This window comes from Platalea leucorodia (assembly GCF_965183815.1).
Source record: "Platalea leucorodia genome assembly, chromosome: 15".
In the NCBI taxonomy this organism is placed as follows: Eukaryota; Metazoa; Chordata; class Aves; order Pelecaniformes; family Threskiornithidae; genus Platalea; species Platalea leucorodia.
Genome location: NC_138837.1, coordinates 2,315,213 through 2,335,011, shown reverse-complemented (window position 1 = coordinate 2,335,011; position 19,799 = coordinate 2,315,213). Strand labels below are relative to the sequence as shown.

General features: G+C 59.6%; 1 protein-coding gene across 2 annotated transcripts; it reads right to left on the bottom strand.

Annotated features, from left to right (window-relative positions):
* Positions 1-148: 148 nt before the first annotated feature.
* On the bottom strand, positions 149-19,086 carry LHX6 (LIM homeobox 6). Of its 2 annotated transcripts, XM_082327614.1 has the most exons (10): positions 18,996-19,086; positions 18,308-18,448; positions 17,890-18,075; positions 17,693-17,814; positions 11,667-11,887; positions 8,879-8,979; positions 8,702-8,797; positions 6,516-6,690; positions 5,706-5,809; positions 149-3,931 (listed from the first exon to the last, which is right to left on the bottom strand). In XM_082327614.1, the coding sequence occupies exons 1-10, from the start codon at positions 19,068-19,070 to the stop codon at positions 3,911-3,913; spliced, it is 1,242 nt and encodes a 413-aa protein (XP_082183740.1). In that variant the 5' UTR covers positions 19,071-19,086; the 3' UTR covers positions 149-3,910. The 2 variants fall into 2 exon arrangements, with proteins under 2 accessions (XP_082183740.1, XP_082183739.1); XM_082327613.1 differs by having other exon boundaries at positions 17,693-18,075.
* Between the last annotated feature and the right edge of the window lie 713 nt (positions 19,087-19,799).

Below are 19,799 nucleotides of genomic sequence, written 5' to 3'. Positions count from 1 at the left end.
CTCCTGAAGCCAGAGTTTAACAAAATAATAAAAGAGGAAAACTGGGTGGGTTGCTGCTTGATTAGTAAGCCAGAAAGTATTTAAAAATAAAATAAAATGGAATTACATCATTTTCTGGATGTAAGTGCCAGCACTTCTACTTGCATTAACTTTATTTATTACACAAATAAGACATTTACAAAGCACAACATTAAAAGTATGTAACAAAACAGACATTGGTTTTACAAAAAAGTGCTTACAATTTAGTTTTACTTTTTTAAAATAAATATTAGTCTTGACTGTCCACTCATTCAGAGAAATTTTTTTTTTTTAACCATTGTAGCCAAGACATGCAGAATTGCAACATGCTACGACAAAATGATTGGCGGATGAAATAAAACTGATGTGTCTATAGTTGGCATCCTAAGATATATCACTGCTAGTAGTGCAGGATTGGTTCCCACTTCCCCGTCCCAACTAGTAAGTTGTGTAAGCACCTTTAGCTCGGGCATTGGGGTTAACCAGCATGAGCCGAAAAAAAAAAATAACCGGTAGTAAAACTGTAAACCGTTCCGCTTTCAGAGCCTAGCCATATTTAGTTACCTTATTAAACTTGAACGGAAAGCCTTTCACTGGCTATCTTCATTGGGTTTTGTCTGCAAAAGGTTTTGTAAATAGCAACTGGAAAAGTTTAGTACGTGGAGTCTGCATTGCTGCACCAGAACCCATTTGGCAATTACCGAATATACTAAGAAAATGAGAATGATTTTAATTTTATTTTTTTTTAATCTACAGACAGGAGATGAATGCAAATGACCTGAGATAAGGTTTGGTTCAGTGGCAACAGTCAGTGTGAAATATGTTGTGAAACAATGTATTGAATAAATTAGAGGATTTCTTACATTCTTGGTACAGTTGAGTATTTTCCATACACATAATTAGCTCTAAAACTGCACAAGCTGAATTGCTTCCAGTTTTTGCAAACAATTTGGGCTTAATATAAACAGAGCCTGATTTCTGAATTAGCAAAGCTGCTCCTGGCTACTTACGGGGCAAGTGCCCCGGAGCCCAGTCCGTGCGGGGCAGTTCGCCCCGCGCGTAGTGGTGAGGCCGCTTCCACCGGAGAGAAGCACCTACGCTCCCCTGGCCCTCCGCTTCGCACTCCGGTCCTGCCAGTGGCATCAGTTACAAAAACTTTGATATACAGTACATCTCACAAGTGGTTTTTGTTTTCTTTTTTTGATCAGTAACTAAGTTGATATTTAGCAGATACATATTTAATAGTTTCCCTTTCATTGCACCGCCGAGACTGAAGAGAAATGCATCAAACCATTTTCTCCCTCAACAAAAGAGTTGTGGAAATCTCAAGTACTGTGGGATGTCAGGTCAAGTTACAGCCTGAAGTCTCTCCTTCAGTCTTAAATGGAATAGCTACCCACTCGATTATGGCACTAATTCCACAACTGAATGATCATCAGGATGCGCGAGCACAAGCGGAGAAGAGAGAAGAAAGTTGGGCCCCGGTGACCCTGCCGACCACCACCAGCGTCTCAAGGCTATTGCGTGCGGACACAATTCACTTCAACCTCCCGGTTACAAACGCTCCACCAACAGCCAACAAAGGGAATGCCCCGTCCTGCGCTCATTGCTACGGACAAGGAGAAAAGTGACTGCAAGGGGTGCAACTTGTGACCGTCCCCTCCCGAGGGGATGCTGCTGCAGCGGCGGTTCCAGCCAGGTCAGGCGTGCGGGAATGCCTTGTCACTGCCTACACACTGGAAATGGTTATTCGCACATCAGGAGGTGACAATAATTCTTTGCGGACTTAATTTCCCCTCTCCTTTCAAATGTGAGTTTAAATTGGGGATAGAGCTGCTAGCTGCTGGCTGCAATTAGACAGAATACTGGCCTAACTGTCCAAGGTATTACCATCGCACTCTCTGTATTTTTTTAATATATACACACACACACACACAGAGGAGTGTGTGTGTGTGTGTGTATTTGTTCCAACAAATATCAATGCATGCTTGTATTCAGTTACTTCTCAAACCAAGAGATCTTAGTGGCCACCTCAGCGACATCCACACCTCCTTACGCCATCCCGCGTGCGGTCGGAGCGGCGAGCGCGCCTCACAGTCAGCTGGAGCCGCGTGTCCGGCTGTGGGTGTCACACGGAGCTCGGGGGCACGGTCAGGAGAGGGCTTGCCGTGTGTGCAACACGGACTGGCCAAACCAGTGGGATGGCTGCCCACCCGGCCGATGTTAGAGATTGATCCAGGATCTCCCAGAAAGAAAAACACATGTATCTACAGTTCGAATTAAAAACAAGTTGTGTAACGGATGGATTCCTGTCGTCTGTTCCTCAGGCACAGTTCGGTCATATTACGCACTAACTGTGGCTCATAGTAGGCTTTCACATTCTTGGAAATGCGGCCTCACAGACACTTAGCAGCAAGACAGACCCGTGTGCTTGCATGGAGAGAGGTTTCATTAGACCTGCTCTTGGCTCGGCGCAAACTGAGAAGGGCTGGCAAAGGTTACTTGTTTACTTTTTGTTATTACCGTCAATGAAGGATCATTTCGGAGTTGTTTTCCTGATTTGGGGCCAGGCTGCTGAGCGCTTTCTTTGCTGTTGCAATGAGCCCCGCGGTGCCTGCCCCGCCAGCAGCAGTCCTCCGAGGACTTGGCAGGAGCAACAGCCGTACTCCAGCGCGGGAGAACAACAGGCGGGCAGAGGGGCTCAGAGCGACGCTGCCGGATAAAGGAATACGCCATCACCTTGCTGTCCGCTCAGCTAGCGACTGCTCCTGCTGGCCTTCCTGCAGTTGGCACCTTTTTAACTGGTTTCCAGTTTCTACCCCACTGTTTCCACTAACTGAACTTGGGTCCACACCAGGGCAGAACATTTCTGCGCCTTTACGGTCAGCTTCCATTGAGGATTTCCCAGTCCCAGAGCATGGAGTGTCTGAGAGTTTTGTGTAGGTACATTCTGAAATCACCCATTTGTGATCCAATATGACTCCAAGGAAATAAAGTAGCTTGTTAATAAAGAACAAGAGTAAAAAATTAAAAAAAAAAAAAGATTTGGCAGATGGCTGTGAGAGGAGAGAGATATTCAGTGCTCTAAGAACAAGTCAGCAATCAAAAATTTCCAAGTGCTAAACCTGGCTCTGCCACCAACCCTCACGGTTCCTCTCGGTTTAGGACATCTCCGTTTCCCCTCCTATAAAACGGGGGGAAAAACACTAAGATTTACTTACCTTAGGGTGATCAAAGGACATGTGATTCTAAAGCACTTTGAGGAGGAAGAAAAACTGCCTATTTCCAGCTGGCATCGTGTTTTCCACTTAGTGGAGTCTCAGCTACCCACGAGTTTGGCTCAGGAAGGTCTGTGTATATATCGAGTTGCTGAGCCAAAAAAAGCCCATTTCAGATTTCACACATGCAAGTGGAAATAAGGAGGGATGTCCGGGAACCGGCAGTGCTTCACTGGTGCAAAAAGAGAATCAGGCCAAACCACGTAAATTCCTCCTTCCTTTATGTTCAGAGGTGATCATCGACCCCCCTGAGACTCAGCATGTTCTGGTTTGTTCATATTCCCATGGGTCTGGGAGCAAGATTTGCAAGCACAGTAGAGTCACTAATTTTGACTGTGTCTGGCATTGCCTTGGAGAGACTCACGGTCATTCTACAAGTCCACAAGAAACAAGTGAAAAATGTAACTCTGCACTCAACACACACATACACAGAGTGTCGCTGGAGAAATAATAGTGGATGTTAGGTGCTGGTCAATGGAAATAACTGAGAATGCTGGATCTGAGTTTCTCCTGCATGACTGACAACAGTTGCCTTGGGCTGGACGCCGTGTTTCAGCGGCTGAGGGGCAGTGGTGCTGGTAGCGCCATGGGCAGGTGAGGAAGAGTTCGCGCAGTCAATACTGAAAGAGGATGACCTAGTGGGAAAAACGGGAATCGAGCGTTAGCTGCGTTCAGAGACAGACAGCCCTCGCAGGGGAAATGGGGATTCAGGGACCAACAGCACAGACGCGTGCCCCGCTGCGGCGGCGGGCGCCCAGGCAGCCGCGTCCCCCTGGGAAAAACCCTCTCTGGGACCACCGTCCGCCCGGGAGCCGCCAGCCCTGCCCACGGGACGGAGCGGGCCGGGGAAGGCACGGGCGGAGGTGACGGGACTGCGGCAGCACACAGCCTGAGAGAGGGGTGCACCTCCCAGCACACCTTGAGCTGCGAAACCACGTCATACTGGGCAACATGCTGAAACCAGTATTTATTTGTTCTGTGATACAGCAGCTACCAAGAAAGATGACGACCGCTGCCAACAGTCCTTACTCTATCCGCCTCACTTGCTAATCACCACAGGCTTCCCTCAATCCGCTATACGTCGCTGCTCTGCACATACGGTGTCTGTCCTTGCCGTCAGCCGGGGGAGCAGCCGCTGAGCCCGTCACAGCTCGGTTCTCCCACAGCCGCCGCGCTGGGTGCCCCGAGAGGAGCAGGGGTGTGCGCCCCGCGTGCGGAGGGAAACAGAGACTTAGATTTACATGTATTTTCCCAGGATCTCAGCTATCACTACTTTTAAAAAATTTTGGATGTGGAAAAAGAGGCTGCTTCAGGTTTCAGGAATTCAACGTGCCAGTGATTGTCTGGAAAAGCAGCGGGTCGGCGGGCAGCTCCATGTCCTGAGAACCCCGTTCTGCACCAGCTGCGAGCAAGTAATCGCATTTAAATCACAGAAACTTCACTGCAGCAAGTAGTTCCTCCGAATGACAGCACCAGGACTGTATAATATTTCCTGCAAACCCTCCAGCTTGCTGTGCAGATATAATGACAAAATGGTAGCATTGCAACAGAAAAAGTACTTGGCCGTACCCCTGCTCGTGCTTATCGAAACAGAGCTCAATAATCTGCGGTTGCTGCACTGAATAGGGAGATTTCAACAGGGGTGCTGAGAACTTCTAACAGTAAAGACGAAAGCTAAAACCAATACGAGTAGCCAAAGGCTCAGTGTTTCCTCAAAACGAACTTAAATTGGCACCCTAAATAAAATCTTATGAGCCTAACCATGTTTCAGAAGTCTGGCCCCCAAATAAGCTGTGTGTTAGAACAGACAGCGACTTTAAGTGCTGAACAGAAAAATATCAATGTGCAATATTGTTTCCTGGCCAGACATTGTGAAATAAAATTCCCACTTCAGATATTGTAACAGCCAGTTGTTATTTTTTTAAGCAATATTGGAATCCCCAAGAAATGAATCTTTCTTGTTAACTCATGGAAAACTGGAAAGTCAGCACACGCTAAAGGTCCCCCCCGCTCCGTGGTTAACGGCCAGCCGCTGTTCGCGCCGACGCGTGCAGGCGGCTGCGGAACGGAGCAGGAGAACGGAGCTCATTGCACGCGGGAAGGGGAGAGGCCGGAGGGAGAGGAGTTCAGGCAGGAGGGTGTCAAAAGCCTTCATGAAGCAGGCACAGAATCCCAGCACATCACAACAACGAGCGGGGTTCAGTGAAGAGCAAAGTGATGCTGTTTTGGCCGACAGTTGGTACACCAATCTAAGGCCACCAAAATTAAGAAGAGACACACGAGCGGGTGGCAGCTGCCAGAGATCATGGAGAAGCAGTGATGCTGACAGGAGACGGCAATGATGTTACACAAAAATCTTTGCTACAGTTGAGGTTTGGCCCCAAAGCCTGAGACAGGGACTACAATTACCTTCTCACCCCTATTAGATAGTGGTCCTTCCATGTCTGCTTTGAGGTGCACTGGTGGAGCAGTGTAGGGAAGTCTACAGTGCACTTGTCCACACTGTACCTGACCTGTGGATGAAAAGAGGCTTCAGCCTCTGTTACTACAAACAACACACGCCCTGCAACCGGCACGGTCAGGCTTCCGCCAGGGAGCGGCTGGGGACGCGCGGGGCAGAAGAGGTGCCCGGCGGATCAGGCGGAGGCGCAGCAGGAGCCACGTTTTACTACGGCCGCGTGGGCAAGGGAGAGGAGAAGCCCGACGCGTCACGGAGCTAAAATCTCCATCCAGGCATGACCAAAGCTGCCCGCCGCTCGCAAATGATTCACCGGCACTTGGCAACTGTTAGAGAAAGCAACTCTGATCTTGTGGGCAGGAAGGAGACCACTTGACCACCGCGCTCAACAGGGCACGTTCACGCCTCTACTCCGTGACAAAGAAAACACAAGGAGGGCCAAGGACCAGTCGGGTAAAACGTGGGCAGCGACTTTCCTGGGGATGAGGTAGGGAGGGAAAGAGGCTGCAGCAGCCCCCGCTCCCCTCCTTCTCTCATCCGGGGCTTCCCCATAAACGGCCCTTCAGAAAATCCCAAAGACAAAGTTCATCAGACCCCGAGGAGGAGGAGGAGGAGCATGTGCACCAGCCGTGCACCCGCAGTACAAGGGCGTTTTTGACAGCGCTCCGTGCCGTGGTGCTACCGCCTGCTCCCGGGGAGCACCCCACTGCCCTGCCGTCCCCGAGCACCCCGCTGCCGGAGCCCTGCGAGCCGGCACTTACTTTCTATGTATCCGTGCAGCGTCACCATCCGGGCCCGCTCCGGGCTGCTGAAGGGCGAGTAGTGAATGTCATCAGAGAGCGAAGAAGGGATGCGGGACGGGGGGGCTCCCGAGGGCGGCACCGTGTGCTGCGGGGTGTGTTTTTTATGGCGGGCTCTGCAGTTTTGAAACCAAACCTGAAACAAAAGCAGCAAACCCTGTGTCAATGGAGAGACAATTGGATTGAAGTGCGCTCCTTCACCAAGACCCTATGATGGGTATCTCGTCCAAATATTTTTAAAAAAGGAATGAAATTTAGAAATCTGCACACTGAAATACCTCACCAGCGCTCCACCGGCTTCCATAGCTTTGTTTTACACACACTAGAGCAAGAGTTTTGCCTCAAGACAGTACAGACGTTACGGTGCCCGAAGTGGCATCTCTACTATTAATTTGTCTTGGTCAAAACCAACACCGTTCTGTATTTGGGTAATTAAAACTTTCAAGCTTGACGCAGGAGTCACTGAGTGCAACACCCTGACTTGGTGATGCAGAAACTCACATTAATGATCACACTGTTCCCTTCCACGCTAAAATAATTTTAACGGCAAGCTGCTTCCTGAGCGCGAAGGGCTGTGAAAGCCCTCGGGACCAGCGCCGTACCGGCCGGGGAGCGGCCAGGCAGGAATACCCCCGTACCCGAGCTTTGGCTGGGTTCATCCATCCCTGCAGGCAGAAAGCCTCGTCCCTGCATGGCTCCCACGGCAAACGATGGGAGCACCCTTCAAGGTCTGACTTAGATTTTAACCTTCAACCCCAGCTAGCCTGGCCTAAAAACACCGCTGAGATCAGCCGGGAAATACATGAGCATTGGCAAGGCAAGAGACAAGGGGAAACAAAACCGAGTGAAAGCTTAGACTAGGAGAAGATGTGACATTAGGGACAATGAAAACAATGTTGTTTTAATCACTTGTGGTTTGTTTTATTCAAAAACCACATCAGCAGAACGTTAAAGCTGAGAAAGGAGTGTACTGTGGGATACAGCCCTGCTCCCTCTGAGCAGCAGGTATGAGCCCTCTGACCATACCTCACTGCTTCTAATTAAAGGAATAGTTAGGGGATTACGTCCTAGAATTAAAACATGCATGGGGAGGGGGGTTCTATGCTAATATGGTGATTTCTTTCTTATGCTTTAATTTTTGAAAGATAGCTGGGAGTAAAAATCTTCTCCAAGGCTGAGAGAAGATCCTTCTCTGAGCCCGCGCATGCTGGACCACAGAGAAGGAAACAGTCGTAAGCATTTGACAAATTGTTTCCTGTTCAAAGCGCCTTGAAAAAATATCGACATAAAAAATAGCCCAGTGTGCAGACTGCTTGCTCTTTAGCTAAATGAAGAATCTCAATAACGGAGGCTTGAGCCACATTTTCACACACGAAATTTAAATGTGTCATTGGCAAAACAATCCTGGATGAAAGCTCCAAATTTATTTCAATCGCTCATGTTTTTATTGTATGCAGAAAGTATGTCAGCAGAACATTAAAGTGAAGAGTATAAATGTCACCGGGGAGCAAAGCTGGGCTGTCTACGGGGATGGCGAGCTGGGAGCTGCAGAGGGGACGTTTCTCTCCGTCCCTATGGCACCGCTCTCCCTCCCCTCCCGAACAGCACGAGCATGAGGACTTTCCTGCCACCGCTTCCCCTGGGGCTGCAAACCCCCTTTTTCTTTAAACTTCTCAATCCTACCACTTCCCGAAACAGCTGGCTTTGCCTGCTCCCCGCGGGGACAGCCGCCGGGGACGCGCCCGCGCTGCCCGTGCCCGCTGTCAGGGCAGAGCACAGAGCTCCGGAGCACAGAGCTGCTAACGGCAGCTTTCCCACCCGGCAGTTTATTGGGACTGGCTGGGGCTGTATCGTTTGGGTGTTTTTCATTGCATCCTAAGAGGGAAAAACAAATAGAAAACCCACGAACGAGACAGAGGAAGGACAGTGCTGGCACCGCGACGGGACCCGGCGAAGCCGACACACCGGTGAGGCAGCACAAAGCTGCTGGATGCAGCAACTCCCGGGGTTGATGTGCAGCAGCAAGGGGCTACAGGGACGTCCAGCACCAGCCTTTTGGTGCTTCTCCTCTGGCCCCTTCCTTGGCCCTGCTCAGCCGATGGTGCCTGCACCCTGCCCATCCCTGCCCGCCCCGGGCTGCCCCTCACCTGAATGACTCTCCGACTCAGCCCCGTCATGTCCGCCAGCTTCTGAAGCGTTTGTGCGTCGGGGTTGTTGTCCTGAGCAAACTGTGCCTGCATGACCTGGGGGGGAGAGCAGAGAGGGGGTCAGGATGAGCCTGGGGAGCCGCAGCCCCTCCGGCCCCCCCGGCCCGGCCCCGCTACCTGCAGCTGCTCGGCGGTGAAGGAGGTGCGGGCCCTCTTGGCCGGCTTCGGCTGGCTGTCCTGCTCCGAGGGCACAGCCCCCTCCAGCGTGATCCCGTTGCCTACGAGAGAGAAGCCCCATGTGCTGCAGGTCAGAAACTCCCCTGCCCACCGGCCTGTCGCCCCCGCGAGCAACGGCCGCTCGACCGGGGGACAACACGGCCGGCATCGCGGCATGCGGCACCAGCAGCATCCCTTGCTGGGAGCCGTAGCAGAAAGAGCAGAGCCAGCACCACTGCTCGGGGTCTGCCCCAGGCTGCTGAGCCCCTCCAGGAGGCACCACCAGCCCCGAGGAGTTTACCACTGAATTAAGAAAAATGCAGCAAGTTGGTGGAAGATGCGGGGAATGAGGGATGGGGAAACAGCAGCAGGAAGATGGATTTCGAGGTGATGTCCCGCTGGCCCTGACTCGCGGTCACCACTTGGCCACGTCCTCCAGCGAGCAGCTCAGAAGGGGACCCTGCCTCCGCCGGGCTCACCGACATCCATCACTCCTGCCCCATGCTGCTCCCTGTGACCCCGGCTTCCCCTGCGGGCGCTGCCTCCATCAGTCGTTTCATTTGCTCAGAGCGTTTCAATGGGCTCTTTGCTCCTTTCCCTGGCCCCAAATCCTCCCCGCACCCCGACCTTCTCCTCCTGGCTCCTGGAGCAGCAGCAGGAGCAGCACCATCCCCATGGCCTTGGGGTGACGATGCTCTCAGCAGCAACCACACTAAGAGGGACGCGCCAAGGGGGGGATTGTCCACCCGGTTGCCAAGCACAGCGTCGGGGTGAGCCCAGCCGTGCTCACATAGCTATGGAGCCTGCGGGGAGGGCGGTCGGAGCTGGCGTTCCTCGCCGGGGTCCCCGCTGCAGCCCGTGTCGTGCCCGGCGCGGCTGCTCTCGGTGGTGCGGGTGAAGCACCGACGAGTGATGGATGAGGGAGGATGCCTGAGCGGGGCTGGTGCTCGCCCCGCTCCCAGGATGCGCCTGCACAACCCGGTGCTCGCTCTGCAAGCTGGACTGGGCTGTGATTGTCTTGGCTTGAGTTGAAGGACTTTCTCATATAGTTTGACTTGTTCTTTTAGGATGATGAATGGGACTCTGACTTCAGCAACATCTGTTTATTTTTCTTGTATGTAAAACCTCATGTGCTGAAGAAATTGCTGGGTAATTACTGGAGGGGGGAAGCGTGGCCCTCCAACTCCGCAGCAACTGCAGCTCTCCGAAGTCACCCTATCCCATTCTCAAAACCAGGGGATACTCGGACACAGGGACCCATGCAGGATACTCGCCACGTGCTCCAGCACTGCCCCGACACCGTGGGGCACCAGCCCACACCAGCAGGACCCTACGAGCAGCAGCAAGCCCTCCGGCCCAGTCCTTGGCTGGGGTAACAGCTCTGCGGGACCCCCCAGCACCAGACCCTGCCGTCCTTGCACCAGGCTTCTCCCCCTCCATCCCTGCTCCCCGCCATCTCGCTCGTGCCTCCGCAGCAGCCAACCATATGGACCTAGATGCCGCAAGCCGCGTCCCGAGCCGGGACCCTCCCAGCCTGACTGGGCACTCTGTTTTCATCCTCTTACTCAAACGCTGTAAACAGAAACACTGATTATTTTCATGTCAGGTTGTTAATGGTTTCCACATGCTGTACAGGCCGGGACACAGCATTTGCCTGCCTGTGCCCACCAAGCGCTAGCAAGGGGCAGAGAGGGCTGGAGCCCTGCTCCCGGCCAGGGGCGATGCCCCAGCGCAGCCCCAGCCCCGGGAGGGTCCTGGGCACGGGGGCCGGTGGGAAGGCGGCCCCAGGCCCTTCCCTCGGTGACTCTGCGGCTGCACAGCGTCCCTGGGCAGCCTCCCCTCGCCCGGTGCAGCGCTCACGTGATAAAAGCAAACAGCCTCGCAGACACCGCAGCCATCGCTCCCCGCAGGCATTAGTGCAGGAGGGAGACGGACCCGGCCTCAGCCCCAGCCGCCGGGGCAGGACCCGGCCAGGCTCCCTCCTGCCCTGGGCACGGCCGAGCTCCCGCGGCACCAAGCCCAGGAGGCTGCCTGCTCCCCCGAGCTACGATCTCCGCCGTATCAACATATGTCAGGTGCTTTCCAATGCAGGACAGCCCCGGCGCTGCCTGGCCTCCCCATGCACCATGTCGGACTAACCCCACCAATTTGTTCCTCCGAGCGTCTCTCTGGCCGCTGCCACGCAGAGGGATGGGGCTGGGCTGTGCCCAAGGGGAGGGGGCGCCTGACCTCGGTGTCACCAGCCCGGCCCCGGTGGGAGCGGGACTTGATTGGGAAAGCAGAGGCTCGCCGGCTGCTCGTGGCGTGCCGCGGCGGGGACGGCAGCACACGGCGCGGTCCAGCTGGGAGCGGCATGTCCCCAGATGGGCAGGGCGGGTGGAAAATGATGGGAAGGTTTTGTCAGATCGCCAGCTTTCCCACCTTCTAGATTTATGACTCACAGCCTCAAAATCCCAGTGGCTTCCTCCCTCGCTGCACGTGGCGCGGCGGGCTGCGTGGGACCGGGGGCTTGTCCCTGGCATTGCCCATGGCACACAGGTCTCCCACGAGCCACAGGCACTGCCGGCACATCGGCCACCCCCAGCAGCCCTCTGCCAGCCCAGGGCCTCGCACTCAACTCCCCCCGGGGCCACCCATCACCCCCTTTTGGCGATGACAGGACTGGGCCCAGCACCCCACGATGGGGGTCAGCACGGGGGACAGGGACGGCCTGGGGCGAGGCCGTGACCGCGGCGTTGGGGCTGCGTACCGTTTTCTGCCGCTCGCTTGAGGTTCTCTATCATGGTGTCGTAGTGAATCCGGCACAGCACCTTCTCCTCCACCAAGCCGAACTCCTCGCCGGTGGAGAGCTGCCGCTTGCAGGAGAAGCAGGCGAAGCAGGCGAGGTGGTAGGCGTTGCCCCGCGCTCGCCGCACCCAGTCGCTGGCGTAGATCTGCCTGCCGCAGCGGGCGCACTTTGTACCAAACCGGCTGCGGGAGGAGAAGAGGCAGGGTGAGGGCAGGCAGGGTGAGGGCAGGCAGCGCAGTGCCAGGCTGTGGGCACTGCTGCCAGCCCCGTCGCTCGCCCCGTCCAGCCCAAACCCCACAACACTGACACGGGCAAAGGGCCACAGCGAAACCGCCCCACCGGTGCCATTCCCCCGCGGCAGGGCGGCACGGGCAGCGGCGTGGGCAGCGGTGCGGGCAGGAGCAGGGTGTGACTCGCTGCGCCCCCGCGGCGCCAGACGTGGCCGAGGGGCTGAGGTGACGCAGCGCCATGAATCAGCTTCCAAGCCCGTGGGTTTTTTATTTTGATAACAGCCAGTGTGAGATTCGGATGGAAACTGTGTCAGAGCCGGTTCTCTCCCATTGCCATAAATCAAAACATGTGTTTTCTCCTCACACGTACAGACGCATGCATCTGCTTTTCCTCCTACGAGGAGGTCTCCTCGCTGCGAGAGGACGGTGATTGTGCTCGAGTGAGTTAACCTGGAAAGGAGCTCAGTGCAACGAAGAGGCAGCGAGACGGCCAGGATCCCCGCGCCAGGTGCGGGGCGTTTGCGTGCGCTTCTGGAAAACCCCATTTCTGCCAGGACGCCGCTGGCCGAGGGCGGGCGATTCACGGGGAGCCGCAGCCATGGCCCCCGCAGCCCTGGGCCCCTGGGCCAGCGCCTGCCAGGAGGTGCTGCCCACAGCGCAGGCAGGGTCAGGCACGGCCTCGGTTCGGCTTCTGCGTTTTAGTATTACTGCTGCTTAAAAAAAAATAAATGCAATGAGCAGCAGCAGCAAGAGCAGCAGGGGAGAAGCAAGCATCTCCTCTGTCACCGCAGAGCTGGTGCTGGCTCCAACACAGCCCTGATCGCGGCCGCGGCGCTTCCCCGCGCACCCACCGCCTCGGGCGCCCCGGGGGCTCCCACCCGGCCGCCCGCCGCAGCCGGGCCCCGCACGCTCCCGACCCCCGCGCTGGCCAGGGAGCGGAGCCGCTGCCGCCCCTGCCCGAGCGGCTCCAGCATCCCTCAGCGCAGGCACAAAACACCGCAAAGAGACGACCGCACCAGCGGCAGGAGACACCCGGCACCGCAGACCCCTCGGTCTCGGATGGCCAGAGCAGCCCCAGCCGCAGCAGGCGGGCGGTGGGAGAGCCCAGGTCAGCCTGCCGCGGCCGACGCACGCTGCCCGTGCCCGACCCCACGCCGCAGAGCTGCCACCCGCCACAGGCTCCGCGAGACGCAGAAAGACCGTCCTGTGCTGGAATTACAAATGGCAAAACTATTTGGGAGGAAAAGAAAGGTTTAGATTTTTCAGCCTGACCATAGCTGACCAAAAAAAAAAAAAAAAAAAAAAAAAAGGCTGCCTTAGAGAGGACATTTCTGTGCTGAAATTATACAGAGACTTAGCTAAGAGACTTCACTAATTTACTTCAGATGGGAACATTGTAAACTGACTTTGTGCCAGCTAGTTTATATAAACGCACAAACAAAAGAACTGTATTAATTTTTTATTTAGAAGTAAAGATCATTCCTGTAAATTGAATTACTTTGAACAATGTGCTATGTAAACAGTCATACTTGCTGAACGGTATCAAACGAGGGGCAGGCTTACCGAGCTAATAGCACGTGGTAATCGCCGCTCCCCGCTCGGATCGCAGCCTGCTGCGGGGGGGGGGGGGGCGCAGCACGGGGACGGGCACGGCCCAGCGCCCCCGGGACCGAGGGGAAACTGAGGCACAGGGCACCGCGCGGGAAATGGTCACATGTCCCCATCACACGCCAGCTGGGATCTGGGGGGGGCGCCCAGGTGGCCCCAGACCCATAGCACGGTGCCCCCCCGGGGCCAGGCGGGACCCCCAGGTTGGCGGCGGTTCCCAGGGCGCGGGGCAGGGGCTGCCGGGGGCACGGGGGCTCCCGGGGCCGCAGCAGCCAGCGCAGGCAGGGGCTGCCACCGCTGTCCCTGCAGAGCCGCGGTGCGAGCAGCGCCCAGCGAGAGGCACGGGGGCTGCACAGGCAGCGGCACCGGCAACCGCCGATGCTGCACCCGCGGCTCGTGGCCAACACCTGCCTCCAGCGCCAACCGCAGCGATCGGGTTTTACAGAAACCGGGCTGAGCTGGGGCTGGGCACAGGCACCCGCTGTCACCCCACAGAGACCACCACCGCAGGGACCACCACCGCAGGGACAGCCAGTGACACAGGAACGGGGAGAGAAACGCCTGCAAGCAGGCTGCCCCGACCCGTCACCACTGGAAATAACGGCTCAAAAATAAAACAGACTTCAGTTCACTGAGCTCGCGGGGCAGCGATAGCCCAAAGAGCCCCGGCCACTCGGGGCGGCGGAGCACCAGGCGAGGGGCTCCCCGTGGCTCCTGCCACCCGCCTGGCGAGGACAGGGATGGGGACAGGGCCGCACTGCAGCAGGAGACGCAGAGCCAGCAGCTTTCCCCCAGCCCAGCACTGCAGCACAAGTCGGAGCATCACCAGCATCTGCCAGAGCCATCGGCTCGCTCCCCACAGGCATGGTTTGTGGTCGGGTGAGCGGATGCTGCCAGCTCTCCGCAATGGTTCGAACCGGGAGATGGAAACTGCCAACAACTCTACCAGGAAAGACTCATCCCAGAGAGACTCATCCCAGAGAGACTCATCCCAGAGAGACTCATCCCACCTCCCCAGGGGTGGCCACAACATCTGGAGCGCGGGAAGAGCAGAGGCGGGAGGACGTCCTGGTGCGTCCTGGCTCTCGCACACCGCTCGTACCCGGGTTCCGCAGCTCCCTGAGCCCTGCTGTCCATCCCCGCCTGCGGGGACGAGGCAAGGGACACGCCGTGCCCAGAGCCACAGCTCCAAATGTCCCCATCCCCTCCCGGGCCCGCTCTGTTGGAAGCCCCTAGCACAGCCCCCGAGTCAGCTGCGGCTTCCAGCCATCATCCCAAATCGCACAGCAGACCAGCGGCGAGTCGCCGCAGCGAGTCCATCTCCACGCTGAGCTAAGGCGGTGCTCAAGCAGGAGCATCACCCCAGCGGGGCACGATGGCGAGGGGCAACGGAGGCCACCTGGGCCACAGCCGGGCTGCAGGTGCTGGCCCACCTGCGGCACAGCTCTTTTGCCGTCCCAGCCCCCACGGACACATGCCAGGGCCAGTGACTCCATGCTCACGTGCCCAAGGGCTGCCCAGCGAGGCAAGGAGCCGCGGGCGTCACAGCGGGAATCACACCAGGATCATGCCGGGCCTCCCTGTGACCGCAGCCGTGGGCGCTTGGCCGCGAGCAGCCCTCGCATTGCCCGGGAACACAATGTTCTGCTCAATGAGCTCCAATTTTAATTTGGTTCTCCTCGAAGCACTGGAGCCCTGGATGCCAAATACAATTATTTGACAAGACACAGGAAACAGCAGCGTTTGCTTAAAAACGCACACGAGGCCGCAGAGCCGCGGCAGCGCCAGCACTTACGCAGCCCCTCACGTGAACGGGGAAGGGAAGGTCGGACAGGCCAGGCCAAAACACGCGCAGCATCGGGCAGCGGTGCCGTGCCCGCGGTCGGCCCCACGCCTGACAGCCCCCAGCCCCGGCTGCCTGCGAGCAGCCCCGGCTCCCGGGGAATTAGCGCTGCTGCGACAAAAGCCGCCGTGCGCTCCACGCAGAGCGCGTCCCGCTGCCCCTTCCCATCTGCCTTGGCTCCGAAGACCCGCACGTGTTAGGATGGGGTTTCTGCTTTGCTTTTAAAAAAAAAAAAAAAAACCCACATGCTTCATCTGCAGCAAATAATAAATACAAAAAAAAAAAAAAAACCAAACCATCTCAAGAGTCAGATTTGTCCTTTGCCAAGCACCAGGTCCCGGCTGTCCCGGGCTCGCCAGGATGCTCCCGGGGGCCAGGCGAGCGGCCCCCGAGCCGGGTTTGCCAAGGGGCTACCGGGGGGCCTCTGCCCGGCCCGGCGCGGCCCTGGCGAGCGGCTCCCGGCCGCAGACCGGCCCCGACGGCGCGGCTCGGCCCGGCGGCCTCCGCCGCGGCCGCCCCCGGAGGCGGCGGGAGCGACCCCCGCCCGCTGCCCCCGCGGCGGGACCGGCCCGGGCTCGGCCCAGGGTCGCAGCGAGCCCCGCGGAGCCGGGGCTGGGGGGAGCGGGGCCGCCCCGCACCCAGCGCTGCCGCTCCCGCAAGGAAAAAAAAAAATCAAATCCAACGCCTATTTTTCAGCAAAAAGGAGAGGGCGAAGCGCGGTCTGGGAGCTCCCCCGCCCCCCAAAGCAGCCGCCCGGGAGCCGGGGGCGGCCCCCGGAGCCCGCAGCGATTTTCGTTGCGGTTTTCCGTCGGCATCGCCGGTGCCGGCGGGCGGAGACCCCGCGCCGCGCCCGCTGCCCGCGCCGGGCGGGGGGGGCTGCTCGGCGCCCGCTGCCCAAACGGGTCTCTTTCTAACGGCTGTCACTCGCTGCATTTGCTCGAAGGCAATTTAGAGATGCAGTCCCTACTTTAAAACCGCCTTCGGAAAGGTCCACGCTTCAAAGAAAACCGTTAACGGCATCGGAACGGTTATTAATGACCGAGAAACGCTGAAAGTGCCCCGAGGCAGCAAAACGGCACCGCCGACCTCCCCAAACCTTTCTGCTGAGAGGGAAAGAAATTTCGGTGAAATCACCAAAAAAAAAAATAGCAGTTTAAAAAAATAATACCGATAAGAACGGGGCAGGACGCGGAGCGCCGCGGCCCCGGCCCTCAGCAGCGCTCGCTCCCGCTCGGGACCCGGGGAGCCCCGCAGCCCCGGCGGGGACGGGGGCTGAGCCGCGGCTTAGCGAGCATTTGGAGACCCTCGCAATTAAAAAAAACCAACCGCTAGAGAAAACCTCGAAGGTTTTTCCTCCGGAGCACGCCGCTGCCCGCGGGGCACCCCCGACCCGACCCGCTCCGCTCCGCCGCGGCGGGAGGAGGCTGCCGGCCCCCGCGGCCCCCGCCCGGGTCGCTGTCACCGCCCGCCCGCCGGTCCCGGCCGCCCGGGGCAAACGGCATTCCCTCCTCCCCAGGAGCTGCGGGAAGCCAGAGCGGGGAGCTCCGGTGTTTAGTTAAACCCCACTGAGGAGCTCAGGATCCTCCATCCCCTCACGCTCCGCTTTTGGGGGAAAAATTCGTGGTTTAAGGTTTCTCAGGAAAAGGCTGTCGAAGCCAGAAACAGCCTCCCCGCAGGAGCCGCGGCCCCGGGGCACCGGGTCCGGACCGAGCCCAGCGGCACCCGCCGAGCCCCGGCCCGGCCGCGGGGGTTTGCGCCGCCGGGAATTTGTTTCGGTTCTTCACCGCGCTCCCGCCGGGGAGGCCCCGCCGTTTCTGGTGCCACGCCGCGGACAGGGCTTTCTAAAAGCCGCTCGGCACCGCACACCGTCGGGCTGGCGTTCGCCCCCCCGGCAGGAGCCGGGGCGATGCCGTTCAGCCGGCGCTTCCCCAGCCCGGGGGCCAATTCCCCGCCGCGCAGCCCCCGCGGAGCCGGCGCCGAGACGCTGCCGCCGCGGGGCCGGGGGGCGCCGGGGCTCGGGGCGGCCCGCGGGGCCCCGGCCGGGCGGCACGGGCACCCCGGCGGCGAGGCGGGGGGCTCAGGAGCCCCGCCGGGGGTGGTGCGGCTGCCCCCCGGCTCCCCTGCCTCCCCGCGCCCCGAGGGGCCGCCTCTCCGCCGGGCTGCTCCGGGGAGCCCGGCGGCTCTTTCAAACCTTCCCCCCGCCAGCGCCGGAGCGGAGCCGGGCCCTGGGCAGCCGGCGGGGACGCTGAGCCCCCTCCCCGCAGCCGGGGCTTCAGCGCGGAGCTGCCCCCCGGCCCGTCCCCTACCTGAAGTAGTCCATCTTGCAGAAGATCTCCTTGTTCTTGATGTAGCAGCTGTGCTGCTGCCGCAGCGAGGTGCGGCACACGGAGCACTCCAGGCAGCGGACGTGCCAGATGAGGTTGTTCACCTGCGGCAGAGAAGGGGCTGAGACCGGGGGCCGCCCGCCGCCCCCCGCCGCCCCCCGCCGCCCGCCGCCGCTCACCTTGAGCAGGTACCGGTCGAGGATCTCCAGCCCGCAGCTGGAGCAGACGTTCTTGCCGGCCGACGGCGTGGAGGAGGAGGAGGAGGATGGCGGGGAGCAGACGGACGGTGTGGAGGGCGTGCTGGGCGCCGAGCGGGCGTCCTCCTTCTCCAGGGCGCCGGGCAGCGGCTCCCCGTCGGGCTGCGACTGCGGGCAGAGCCGCCGCGGGGCCGTCAGCCGGGGCCCCGCCGTCCCCCGCAGCCCCGGAGCGCCCCGGCGGGTCCCCGCAGCCCCCGGCACCCCCGGCCCGGAGCATCCCCGCAGCCCCGGAGCGCCCCGGCGGGTCCCCGCAGCCCCCGGCACCCCCAGCCCTGTGCATCCCCGCAGCCCCCGGCCCGGCGGCTCCCGGCGGGTCCCCGCAGCCCCCGGCCCCGCTTACCATGGCGCGGGCGTGCGGGTCGAGGCAGCGAGCGCTCCCCTTGGGCAGCGGCTCCGGCGGCATCACCTTGCGGGAGAGAGCGGGAGAGGGAGGCTGCGGCTCCATGCGCCGGGCGAGCGCGGGGCACCCTATATAAACCGCCTCAAAACAATAAATAAGAACTTTCTAGTGGCCATTTAAATCCTTTGCAACAAAAGCTGCGTCTCTTTAATGAAGCAATTTGAATGTGGATTGAATTCTCTCCCTGCCTGCACTTAACCCGGGCCTCTTGAAGTAATCGCTCGGTTCCCATGCGAGCCAAAGCGCTGAAAAAACCCCACAAACTACCTGCAATTAGAAATTGCCGTAAATGCCCGAGATAAGAGGTACCCAGAGTGTCAATTCCGGCTGTCAATCAGGGAATCCATCAGGCCACCCAAAGAATTGCAAATTTGATTTTTTTAATGGTAGTAATTAAAAATCGAAATTCTTCCCCCTCTCCCTCCGCTGAGCACAAAACGCCCCAGAAAACGCCGGGATGGAAAATCCTCCCCTCGGGCGCGGGAGGCAGCGAGCGGCCGCGGCCCCGGCCCCGGCCCCGGCCCCGGCCCCGGCCCGCACCCGCCCCGGGGCGCCCGGCCCCGCGCCCGGCCCCGCGCCCGGCCCCGCTCCCGGCCCCGACGGCAGCAGCGGCGGCGGCGGCGCTCACCTTGCCCGCCTCGGCGCCGGCCGGGGCGCGGCGGCCCGGGCCCCGGGGCTGCCCGCCCTCATGGCTCCGGTGCATGGGGCGGGCGCGCCCCGCTCCGCCCGCCGCCGCCGCCGCCGCGCTCCGTGCCCGCGGGCGGCGCGTCCCGCGGCCGCGGCAGGAAGGGCGGGGAGCCGCCGCGGCCCCGCTCCCCCGCCGGGGGCGGCCGCGGGCCGGGCAGGAAGCGGCGCCCCCCCGCCGCGCCCCGGGGGCCGCCCGCCCCGCCGGGCCCCGCTACCTGCGGCGGCGGCAGCGGCACCGCCCGCGGGCGCGGCGGGGAGGGGGGGGGGGGGCCCGGGCCGGGCCGGGCCTCCCCCACCGCACGGGCGCTGCCCGCCCCGACGGGGCGGCCGGGCCGGGCCGGGCCCGGGGCAGCACCGCCCCGCACCGCACCGCCGGGAGCGGGGCCGGGAGCGGGGCCCCCCGCGGGGCGGGATGGGGTGAGGCAGCGGGGATCGCACCCACCGCCGCGGCGTCTCGCCGCCCGCCGCTGCCCGGGCTTCATTAGTAACCTGATAATTCCCCGGCAAAGCCCCGGCAGCGGTTCCACCGCGGGGTAATTGCAGGACGGTAACGTGAGCTGATGGCGGCCGGGGATGGATCCTCGCCGTTATTGATTTTGACAGCTAAATTGTTAACCGAGAGGGAAATCAGATGAAAGCCATTTTAGAATAAATACAAGACATTAGGTTTAAACATTGAGGTTGTAAGAAAGCCCGAGAAACCCCTCGGAAACTCAGCCCGAGGCCCGCTGCTCGTCCTCCCCTC

Coding starts and splice junctions, on each gene's coding strand:
- LHX6 (XM_082327613.1), bottom strand. CDS start 19,070: ATGCACCGGAGCCATGAGGGCGGGCAGCCCCGGGGCCCGGGCCGCCGC. Junction 6,691..8,701: donor TGAGTCGGAGAGTCATTCAG/GTGAGGGGCAGC, acceptor CTTTTGTTTCAG/GTTTGGTTTCAAAACTGCAG. Junction 3,932..5,705: donor TATCTAATAGGGGTGAGAAG/GTAATTGTAGTC, acceptor TTTTCCCACTAG/GTCATCCTCTTTCAGTATTG.